Here is a 12,301-nt window from a genome sequence, read left to right as displayed (position 1 = left end):
CATCAGCTACTGGCTGCTTCTTGAGCACCCAATCCATAAGAGGCTCATCCTGCAACTCTCCCAGATCTGGGTGGTGAATCTTGTCCTACCCACCTCTCCCTTAATTGTATATGATTTTTATCATCCAAAATTATAGTAACTAGATATTTTGGCTTCACTGACACCATGCATCAGAAACAAAATATAGTATTCTTGGTGGGTATACTTTACTCTGTCATTTATTTCATCACTTCCCAATGGTAAATGGCCATGTGACCTGCACGGGAAGAAGCCCTGTGCATCTCCCAACCCTTGTGCCCAGCCAAAAATTCAAAGGTTGCAGGTGTGAGTGCAGGTTGGACCCCCGGACAGTATCCAGAGCCACCAACTAAGTAACAGGTTAGGCTCAGCTCATGACCAGGCCACCACTCTCAGTTCTTGTATGAGTTCAGCAGCCCCTCCACATGTTCACAATGTAATGGGGTGTATTGGAAATGTAATCTTTGGCCACTTCTACAGAACATAAGAAGAAAAAAAGAAGCGATGGAGAGGAAAGACTGAATTTTAAAGGATTTTGTTAACCAACTAGACATGAGAGAAGAGTGAGGAGGAGTCTGGATGGGCTAAAGGAATAAATAGAATAACTTGGGGAATTAGAGTTGAAAAAGGAAAAGGTAATTATGTAGAATTAGATTTTTAACATGAAAAAAATAGGCAGGATAAGGAAAACTGTATTCATCCTCTCTCACCAGCCAACCTCCCACCCTCAACTTTAAAACTCACACCCAATCTGGCGCCCAAGACTAATTAAAAACAGGTGATGTGACATCTCAGGGAAGAGCATACGGGAATGTTCAGGACTATTTCTTCCATAAGTTCATCTTGCTAGGAATGAGGGTGTGAGTATGGACCAAGTTTAGAGCCTCTTATCTAAATAAGAGTGACCTGGAGCATTTCTGAGCCTGACAAAGTCATGTCTTCATTAGCTTTTGGGAGAGGTGAGAAAACAAGTCAGTTCACTCACCTTGTATTTCCTTTGAGGAAAATTGTGACTGGGGACAAATCCTCTAAGAGCATTTGGGATGAAACTTGCCAAATTATCAAAAAGTTTCTTTATTCAGATATTTTATTTTGAGCAATTTCCATACAATATAGTTATATGTCAGCACTACTCTATTGGAATACAGGCAATTAGAATATCTGAGGCCTCATCTCACATTTAATATAACATCATGGGAAAGCCACCGTGGCTGTTTCAGGGGCACTTAGTTCAACATCATCATACCCAGGGTCCCCCCTCTCCTCCTGGAGGAGACGGGGGCTCACTTCTCCTTTCCCAGGATCAGCTGCCTCTCTAGAGAAGTGCAGAGAAGAGCCTGAAATAGCAAAGAGAAGTTTCATTAGAACTGAGACAAAGGGACAGGACAGTGCCCTGTGGTGGAAGCATGTTGAGTAAGTGGTGATGACAAAGCATCCTTGGGACCCAGGCTGTACGCAGGGAGGCTCAGGCTATTTCACATCAGTTACAGCACAGATATGTCAGGGCTGTCCTATCAGGATCCGGATCTGGGGCCTCAGCTTTTCTGGGAATCTTTGGATAATAGGATGTCTGTGGCCAACACCAGAGCTCTGTGAAGACCTGCTTCCTGACTTACACAATTTGCAAGGAGCTGGCCCAAAGAATGGGAAGAATCATAAAAACAAATTTAAGATTTTTCTCCTTTCACAAATGACAGATGTGAATTTAGAATGAGAGGAAGACCAGAGACAGGAAAAATCTCAGTTCCTCACTGACAATCCAACTCTGCTCTTAGTCGCCTTGACTTGTGTTCCCAAATGCCCACAAATACTATCACAGGCAGCATCCACAGATGGCCCCTCCCCAGAAACCACACAGATGGAGAAATACTCTTTTCTGGAGAATGAGTGCCTTCTCCTGGCCACTGAAACATCTGGAGCAGGTTAGCCCTTAGCTGCCCATAAAATCTGAGTCTATGGTCCACAACCATGGCTTAATTTTAAGGTTACCATATATCATAGACTTTGTACATGTTAGTGATAACAGATGAACAGAGTGCATCTTCAATTATCAAACTGCTTCACAAATTCCAATGCTACAATAACTTTTTTTAAATCTCTAACTACGTTTCTGTATGAGACAGCACAAAGGTGTTATGAGAAGAATTGTTCCATTTTTAGGTTTGGTAAATATGTTCAATTAATCTACAAGTCTTAATGAAAGCACATCAAGGATACATTAATAAATTCATGTCACATTATGGAGACATAGATCCCAAGAACAGAGTGATTCCTCCCTCCCAAGGAGTCTGGCAGCATTAAAGGTGGGGTATGTTAGAGGTGATGCTATCACACACATGAGGTCATCCAAGTTTTGAATTTGCAGGAAGGATGGGCATTGAGGGCTCAAATTCACCCTTCCCAGGACAGAGACAGATTACAAGAGATCAGCTAACCCCACTCACCTGTCTGAGAGGCCCTCATCCCATCCTCCTCCTCTGGGGGCACGTCCCTCTGGCTCATCATAGAAGCAGGAGGAGCCCCAGGCACTGGTACCTCTTCAGCATCATCATAACCTTCACCAGGGGCATCAGTCCTCTCATCTAGGAGTCCTAAGGGCAGGAAAGGGGGTCAGATGAAACGACAGTAAGTGGGTTGGCCTGGGAAATACCTAAGATCCAGTTTGACCAAGATTTTCTGAACTGCTAAATAGAGGCACTATCCACTCCTTGTTTCAACAGATTTCTTCTAAGGCTGTATTTCATTTTGATGTGCCCATAAACCAAAAAATAATTTAATAAATAATATTTCCTGGTTAAAACTACATATCTCAATCTAATAAAGATACAAAAAAAAAAAAACCTACATATCGCAAAGCAACTCTTACACCAATGAGCATTACTAAAATATATTGACAAATTATGCTTTCCAGATGTTATTTCTTAAAGCAGTGTTGCCTGTTGTGAATGAATGAGGGTGATTCTGGACACAGAGAGCCCAGGCCCAACTGACATATCACAGAACAGCCAGAGAAGGGGGAGGACGGGCCCCATCTGGACACAAGGGAACCCTCTAGTCCGAAACGAAGACTGTTCCCCTTGAATCTCGTCTCTATCAGGGAAATTCTCCTGCCTGCAATACCCAGTGAGGCAGGTCCACCTCTACTACCTGCAGCAGACATATAGTCTCCGTGGTCCTCACTGTGCCTGGTGTAATATGGCAGTTTAGTCACCGAGTCATCTGACAGGAACCGTAGTGTGGAGAAAACATCACACAACAACCAGAATGACCTTCCCCACATGCATGGGACCTGTGTGAGGCTGAGGAGAAATGGGGGGCAGGCTTGGCTCCTGCCCTGTAGAGGGAGGCAGGGAGTTCACAGGGGCTCCGGAGAGGCCATCCTGCTGTCTTTGGAGGGGCTGCCTCTGTGAACCTGGGGCAGATGTGGGGTCTGTAGTGTGGGGTCTGCAGATGCTGAGAAGATGGCTCACAGCCAGGGGGTGGCTGACGACCAGAGGTCCCAAGAGGGCAAGGCAGAGAGACCCACCTGTGTTGCCCAGAAGTTCCTCCTTTGCTGTCACAAGATAATCAAGCTCCTCGTACACAGCCTCAGCAAGAGCATCTTCTAAATTGGATAAGGCTGAGAAACCACCAGCAGGTCAGAGACTGCCACCCTAGACACCCTGAACCAGCAGGCTAACCCTCCATCTCCCTGGGGCTCACATGTGGAAAACCCCTCAGAGCTGCCAGGACCTCTGTAGAGTCTCCCACCCCATGCACCCTGTCTGCACCTTCTGCCTTTGTGTGACCCTGAATCCACAGCTCAGCCCTGACTCTTTCTGGTCTCACAGAAGAGGCCATGACTTATGAGTGTTCACAACCCAATCCTAAGTACCTCTGTATATTCAGCCCTTAGAGTTTAAGATGGACCAGATGGAATTCTGCAGATTCATGGGTGTAAGAAGAGAGACCTGGCCCAGGTTTCCTCTCCTCACACCTGGCCCCATTTCCTGCCTCCACACACTTTCCATGGTACTCAGTACCCCCTGAAGCCCACCTCTGCGCTCTGCTCTCCATCTCAGCAGCTGAGTCACCAGGATGATGAGGACCAGGAAGAGAAGAGCCCCCAGGATGAGGCAGAGGATAACAGGCAGGGAGAAGATGCCAGGAACAGGATTTGATTCTGGTATGGTCCCAAAGGAGGAAAAAACAAGAGGGTTTGGAGAAGGTCCTGGGCACAGGGAAACTCCCTATGCCAGCATTTGCAGGGAGTTCTGGGCAATGAAATCCCAGCCTCAGACACAACTGCACTGACAGTGACTGGGCTCCCCCAGTTCTTGTCCTGAGATGATTCAACTCCACTTCAACCAGTGCGGCCCGAGTGAGAGCAGGAATTATCAGGGAGCCTCCCTGCTGAGACAGCCTCTGAGGACCAGGCTCCCAGCTTCACTCCTCTCCTTGTGCTTCAGGAGAGCAGAGCATCAAACAAGCCCTGGGACCAGCACCTTGCTGATGAGGAGCAACACTCGTGGGCAGGTAGGAAAGCCTTAGATCCTGCAGCACAGGAGCCAGCCTCCCTTGGCCCATGGACATGAGAAACTTCTGGTCCCGTGAACCAAGGCGGGGGGAGTTTCCCACAGAAAATGCCCTGGTTCCTCAGGATCTTTCCCCTCCTGAGTGGCTAATTCTGTCAGAGAGTCCACACAGCAGGTCCCAGGGCTCTGAATATCTCCCCTGCCCGTGGATCATGACACAGTACCTGCTCGAGTGGGGGGCAAAGTTGCTGTTCCACCTAAAGAGAAAGACAAGAGTTAGAAGCACAAGAATTGGTCAGGATGCAGGGCAGCCCTTCTTCCCTCCTGAGCCCTGAAATCACCCCTCAGTCACCAAAGCTTCAATGTTGAGTCCTCTCAGCTCCCCCGTCCGAGATCAGAGCTACAGCTCCTGGGTGCTTTCTGAATACAAATCCCACCACACCCCAGCCCAGCCCATTGCCCCAGCACTTCCCCAGCTCAACCAGAGCACATCCCAAGCCCCTCCACTCACCAGAGCACCTCACGCCAGCATCCTCCTCGTGCTTGCAGTCGCTCTGCCCCCAGGGCTCCGCAGCACAGTCCCACAGGGAGGACTCCCGGCCCCCGCACTGCACCTCGTCCAGCCAGATGCTCCCATTTCCAGGGCCAAATGCCGCGTCCCGCACGGCTTCCAGGGCATGGCCACAGCCCAGCTGCTGACACACCACCTCGGCCTCTGCCAGGCTCCAGGAGTCATCACACACTGTGCCCCAGGAGCCGCTGTGCCAGACTTCCACCCGCCCTGAGCAGTTGTCCTCTGAGGTGTCTCCTCCCCTGAGTCGGATCTTGTCTTTGTCTGAAAACACAGCAGCCCATCCTGTTACTGGAAGGAAGGAGCCCCTGGGAGCTACAGGGGAGGTGGGTGGGGATGATGTACCTGTGCAGGGGGCCGCAGTTGGACAGCTCTTGGGTCTCCTTCCTGCAGGAGCAAACAATGGGAAGTGCTGGATCAGGGGCAGCTGGAGGTGGTCTTGTCCCCAAACAAGATTATCTAAAGTCCTTGGCTCAGGCCAAGTGACAAGTGAAAACAGAGACCTCATTATCTAATGGGCTGAGACATTCACCTGATCTTATCAGCAGCTGAAATAACTTTACTTACTTGTTTACCAGTCTCCACACCCCACAACGAATGCAAACACACACAGAGACACACAGACAAACACACATTTTGTAGATTCAACCTAAATTTATCACTTAAATTGGAATATCTAAAATCACACTAACAGCATCCTACAAGGTTGTGACAGACACACAGAAAGAGAAAGAAAGTTACCTGCACACGAGATATAGGCTTCATCCTTTGGAGAGCATGAATTGTTATTCCAAGGGTCAGAAGGACACTGCCAGAGAGAGGTATCAGTTTTCCGGCACTCGATTCCATCTACCCACTGGGGTCTAGAACCTTCCCTAAGAGCAACAGAAAAGTTGAGGGTTCCACTGTCCCCACAGCCAAGCTGTCTGCAGATGATGGACACAGTGATGTCTTCCATGGGGCTGCGGCAGACACTGCCCCAGGTCCCGTTGTAGAAAACTTCCAGCCACCCAGCACACTCCTGGTCCTCGCTCACCATCCTGAGGGCCAGGAACTCTGAAATTGAAAGGAAGGAAACGGGACACAGTGAGCACTCCACTCAGTGCTCTGGGTTTTCCTCTCCTTGCAAAACTGTGACACTCATCCCTGACCCAGCTGACAAGATATCCACCAGGTGAGAAGACTGAAATTTGTCTCCCTTTTACCCGACTTTGCCCTTTGATGTTCATCTTGCTATTTCTACCACAATGATGCAGTGCAACATGAACTGACAGGACCACTGTCCTGGGCACCTGCAGGGAGGGGGAGCTGAATCCTGCTTCCCGACAAAAACTCTAGAAGAGTTGTGTGAAAGGAATGTGGTGTGGGTGTTGGGGAAGTGGTAGAATAGTGGACCCAGAAATGTCTGCATCCCAATCCCTGGGACCTGTGACTATGTTACCTTACCTGTCACAAATCACTTTAAAGATATGATTAACATAAGGACATGGGATGGTGAGATTCAGCTGGAATACTGTGGATTAACCATGTGATCCAAGTCTAATCACATCCGTAGACCCACTATCCTTAGAAATGAATAACATTTTCCAGCTCCAGTCAGAGGGAAATGTGACTGAGGAAGAATGGTCATAAAAGGCACTGCTGTCTGTCTGAAGAGGAAGAAAGAGGGCTCTGAGCCAAGGAATGCAGGGCACATTTAGAAACTAGAAAAGGCTGGGAAAGGGAATCCTCAGAGCCTCCAGGAAGAATGCAGCCCTGTGGACACCTGGATGTTAGCCCACTGAGACCCTTGTCAGACTTCTAACATACAGAACTGTAAATAATAAATTTGTGGTTTCATTACAATATCAACAGGATCTGGAGATTTTGCTATCATAGTATCATAGGTAACTGAAAACTGAATGCTTCTTTCAAGTGGAAACTGTAAGAAATGGCTCTGCCAGCAGATATTGCTGAAAAGAAAGGACCAGACCCTCAGCCGCTGCAGGAAGTGAAAGCACCTAATCTTCACCTCTGCTGGAAGACAGGCTCCATGGGAGGAAGCTTCCTCAGAACCCCATCCTCCAGGGTCCCCACCTGCTCCCCAGCCTATGTACAGCGTGCAGTATGCACCTGAGCAGATGACCCCCGAGTCCTCCTTGTGTCTGCAGTCGTGCCGCCCCCAGCCCAGGGAAGGGCACCCCCACAGGTGGGATTCATTTCCTGTGCAGTTCAGGTCGTCCAGCCAGATGGGCCCTGATCCCGCCCCGAAGTGAGCAGACACCGTGGCGTTGACAGCTTCTCCACAGCCCAGCTGCCTGCACACCACGTGGGCATCGTCCAGGTCCCAGCCATCATCACAGATGGTGCCCCAGGAGCCCTGGTAAAGGATCTCCACTCTCCCGGCGCAGTGACCACCCCCGTCCACCAGGCGGAGCTGTCTGCTGTCTGCGGAGAGAGAAATGGGACAATGGGGCATTGACAAAAGGAATGAGAAGGGTCCTCGGGTCCTGTAGGACCCTCACCTGAGCAGTAGGTGGCGCCACTCTCTTCTGAGGCTGCAGAGCCTGCTGGTTCAGGCACTGAGTCATTGCACAGGGGCAGCACCTGGGTCTGGTTTCCTGCAGAAAAAGCAATGATCAGAGGGTTGGTAGAGTTGAAGAATAGGAAACTGAATTAAGCTAAATAATGACCTAGTGATGAAGCCTGAGATGCAAACAGTAATACAGCAGAAAAGTTAACATAAATTTAGAGTTCACCCCTCTATGGAGAGTTCTGCTTCTGACAATGCCACAATTTTTGTTTTAGGCCAAGTGTTGCCCTAAGAATTAGATACATAATTGTTTCTCTTCCTAAATCTATCCTTGAATAGAAGCAAAACACGATCCTTTCCAGAGGATTTCTACAAATTTTCATCTTCAATGCCTGTAATTAGAAAAATATGTATTTATATAAAAAAGATCTCGTGGAAAACCAATAGGAGAAAGGAGACATTAGAAAGACTCTTCCAGGTTATTCAGCTATTAAAGTTACCTGACAGAGAACTTAAATAGCCATGATTAAAGTGCTCTTGGAATTAACTGACAAGATGTGTTTCTTGGCAGAGAAATGTTAACAAAAAATAAATTAAAATTCTAAAGCTGAAAAACTTAATAGTGGAAATGAAGAACTAAAGAACTAGTGTATCAGAACATTAGATCAGCATAAGGTAGAAAAAGTAAAATGGAAGATCAGAGGATAAATATTCCTCTATCTAGAAATGCAGTTCCATAGTAAGTGTCCAGAGTATATTGCTGTGTAAGAAAGTTTCCCAAAAAACTTAGCAGATGAAGCAAAAAAAAATATTTAATTTTGCTTATGATTTCCTGGGTCAGTAATTTGGTAGAGACTGAACTTGGCAGTTCTACCTTGGGGTCCTTCAGTGGTTGCACTTATATGTCACTGAAGTCATCTGAAAGCTTGACTGAAATGTCATTACATAAGGAAATTCCTTGAAATATTTTGTGGTAAAGGGACATTAACTCTGCAACCTAATTCAGAAAGATTTTACATATTCAGGGAAAAAGGGGGACAGAGAGGGACAGATAGAGACAGGGAAGGAAAGAGAGTGAGACAGAGAGAGATTAAAGCAAAATACTAACATTGGGAAATCCAGGTAAAGGTCATCTGGGAATTTTTATATTACTCTTGAAACCTTTCTATAAGTCTCAAATTACATCAAACTTTTAAAAAAAATTTAAAAGGCAAAAACAAGTCAGAGAGAATTCATTCCTAGGACACTTTCACTAAAAGAAACACTAATGACATCAAAAACATGAAATGCCTAGGAGTAAACCTAGTAGAAGACGGGCAAAATCTCTGAGAGAAATTAGAGATGTAACTGAATGGAGGGATAAATCATGTCAATGAATAGGGAGACTCAAAATCATCATAGTCAATCATCCTCAAATTTCTGTGTAGATTAAATCTAGTCTCAATCAAAATATCCTCATTTTTTTTTTTTTGGTGAAAATGACAAGCTGAATCCAAAATTTAAACAAAATACAAAAGACCAGGAATGACCAATGCAGTTGGCAAGAAAAGCAACAAAGTTGGAGGAGTTAATATAAAGTAACTCCTGTAAATTAAAATTATCCAGGCTTTCTATAAAGTTACATTAATTAAGAAAATGTGGTATTGCTACAAAAAGAGACAATACAACGGAACAGAAGAGAAAGTCTTAAAAAAGACTCAGACACATACCTTTCTGCTAATGACAAAGGTGGCACTGCAGTGGGGAAAAGAGTCTTTTCAGAAAAAGATCCTGAGTCAATTGGATATCAGTATGAAACTTGACCTTTATCTTACACAGATATCAGTCCCAGATGGAATGTACAATTATAAGCAAGAGAAAAATAAACTTATAAACTTCTATAAGATACTCTTGGAGAAGGTTTATATGATCTTGGAGTAGGCAAAGGTCTTTATAAAAGGACATAAGAAGCACTAAATATACAGAAAAAAGTTCGTAAGTTATATTTCCCTAATATTAAGAATGTGGGGGGAGGGAGGAGATGACAGTGGAGTAGAAGGACATGGAGTACATCTGTCTCCACAGATGCATCAGGAATACATCGATAGATGCAACAATTCCCACAGAAAACTGGCTGAACACTAGCAGAAGACTTTGGACACTGGAAAGGACTATAAAGATCCTGGCATAACTGAGTAGGACCAAAAAAAAGAAAGAAAGGAGAAAGAGGAGGAGAAAAAAAAAAAAAGGATGGGACCTGCACCCCAGGGCAGGGGAGCTGAAACAGAGGAGAGATTACCAAATTGAGGGAAACCCCCTCTCCAATGGGAAATTTGATTGGGTCAGAAGGGAGGCTTTTGGGGCTGTCCAAAGAGGGTGAAGTGGCTGATCTATGGCAGATGGGAAAGAGTGAGAAACACACAGATGGTCTGTACCATGGCCCTGCATGCCCCGGACTGAGATGTGTGTTCACAGGAGTGCAGGGGTTCTGGGAGTTGGAGAGTGGGGACCAGAGAACAGGCCCAGGGTGAGAACCATCGTTGGCTCCAAGGAGACAAACTGAGGGGATGGGAGGGAAGAAGTCTGCAGCAGGCAATGCCTACCATGGAAAACTTGGCTGCCAAGGAGACAGGGCACTACTGCTGAGTCACTCCTGCAGGGATAGGAGCCACTGTTGTAGCCTCTCTCTTGGTACCCAGGAGGAAAAAAGGGAGGCCCCCTCTGGGCCTAGCTGTCAAGCATCAGTTAACAAGGGATAGAAAAAGCCCCCTCAGGGGCTGGGCCTAGCAGGCCTGCTGCTGAGAGCCAACAGAAGTCTGGCCAGAGCAGGCAACTCTGGGGACATTTCTCTTACACATTCTTACATCCATGCCCACCAGCTTCCCTGTGCATTTGGCACTACTGCTGGGGCTCCCGTAATTCAAGAAGAGCATTACTGCTGACTCATATGCAGGGAGAGGAGCCACTATCGTAGCTCTTCTCTCAGTGCCTGCAATGAGCAGTAAGGGAAGTGCCCTCTAGGCCTGGCTGGCGAGTGCCAGTCAAGAAGTAATAAAAAATAAAAAGCCCCCTCAGGGGCTGGCCCTAGCATGCCTGCTGCCAAGAGCCAAAAAAGGTCTGACCAGGGTGGGCCATCTCTAGGGACATTCCCCTTGCACCCATGCCTGCCAGCTTGCCTGAGCAATTGGTGTCCCTGCCAGGGCTCCTGCGATCCAAACAGGGTGCTACTGCTGACTCACATACAGGGGGAGGAGCCACTAATGTAGCCTTTCTCTTGGCACCTGCAACAAACAATAAATGAAGCTCCCTCTGACGTGGTTGTTGAACTCCAGTCAACAAGTAATAGAAAAAGCCCCCTCAAAGGCTGGCCCTAGCGTGCCTGCTGCCAACAGCCAAAAAAAGACTGGCCAGGGCAGGCCATCTCGAGAGACATTCCTCTTATGTCCATGCCCACTGGCTTCCCTGTGCAATTGGTGCTGCCACCAGGGCTCCCGTGATTCAGGCAGGGCACTACTGCTGACTCACATGGAGGGGAAGGAGCCACTATTGTACACTTTCTCTCCCCACACACCAGCACCTGCAGACAACAATAAAGGAAGTTCCACTGGTCACAAAGTAATACAAAAAGCTCCCTGAGGGCTGGCCTCCATGCACCTTACACTGGGCACCAGTAAAGAACCACACTAAGGCCAGATTTTCTATATCCACGGCAGCCAGCACACCTGCACATTTGGCATCACCACTGGGGCTCCCATGATCTAAGCAGGTCGCTACTGCTGAGTCACACACAGGGAGAGAAGCCACTACCATAGCCTCTCTCTTCCCACACACCAGAGCCCACAGATGAACAATAAAGGAAGCCCTCACTGAGACAGACCCAAGAGCTCCAGGTCAGCCTCAGGACCAGACCCCTGTGGTTGTACCATATGCAGAGGCAGAGACAAAACCAAAGCTGAATGCCAGGGACAAGGGGACTAAGTAAGAGGATCTAAAATCTTACACAAGCTGCAAACTAAATCCCCATGATCAGCTAGGTAGACCCTATGTCTTTGGAATATCTGAGTAGACAATGAATGTTCCCACAAATGAAAAAGGTCTAGCTCTGGCGGCTGTGGACTTTGGGAGCAAGCACACAGAGGAATTGGGTCAGATCAGAGCCTAAGTGGACCCCATAGGGCTCACAGCAGGCCCAGAGTCCAACCCAGAGGCAGAGGAGGGCCTCTAGGGGAGGTGAAGGGGACCTGTACAAGGACACTTACATCTCAGACCCCAAGGAAACAGAATTATGATTATTAATTCTATTGATTTGATCCATTCTGTTGTATGTTCTAGCTTTTTTTTTATTACAATCTTAGTCCTAACAGATCTACACATTTTATAACATTTTTTTCAATTTTTTAATTATATTTTTTATCCTTTTTATATATTTCTACTTATAGTTAGCTATTCTGTTGTGCTAAGTTCTTCTTCCCTATTTTTTTTATCTTTAATACACTTCTACTTTATTTTTTTCTTTTTCCTTTTATATTTCCATTTATACTATGCTTTTGTGATGCTCTGTGTTTTATCACTTTTTATTTTATCTTAATAAACATTTAATCATTACTATCAGTCTGCTCTGTGTCCTTGCTTTATTCTTCAGATGACACACTGCTTTGGTTATCGTTTTTAGGTTTTTGTCTTTCTCTTAGTTCTAATTATAATTGT

General features: G+C 46.5%; 1 protein-coding gene across 1 annotated transcript in view; it reads right to left on the bottom strand.

Annotated features, from left to right (window-relative positions):
* The window catches only part of LOC130843076 (uncharacterized), a 280,003-nt gene that overhangs the window by 145,148 nt on the left and 122,554 nt on the right, over positions 1-12,301 (bottom strand). Inside the window, 5 exon segments of the mRNA XM_057719733.1 lie at positions 5,044-5,367; positions 5,449-5,490; positions 5,845-6,159; positions 7,216-7,530; positions 7,608-7,703. Of these exon segments, the coding sequence (XP_057575716.1) occupies positions 5,044-5,367; positions 5,449-5,490; positions 5,845-6,159; positions 7,216-7,530; positions 7,608-7,703 (1,092 nt within the window).

This window comes from Hippopotamus amphibius, unplaced genomic scaffold (genome assembly GCF_030028045.1).
Source record: "Hippopotamus amphibius kiboko isolate mHipAmp2 unplaced genomic scaffold, mHipAmp2.hap2 H_2, whole genome shotgun sequence".
Classification (NCBI taxonomy): Eukaryota; Metazoa; Chordata; class Mammalia; order Artiodactyla; family Hippopotamidae; genus Hippopotamus; species Hippopotamus amphibius.
Note: the sequence above shows the minus strand (reverse complement) of the source record. Positions and strands in the feature narration are given on the sequence as shown.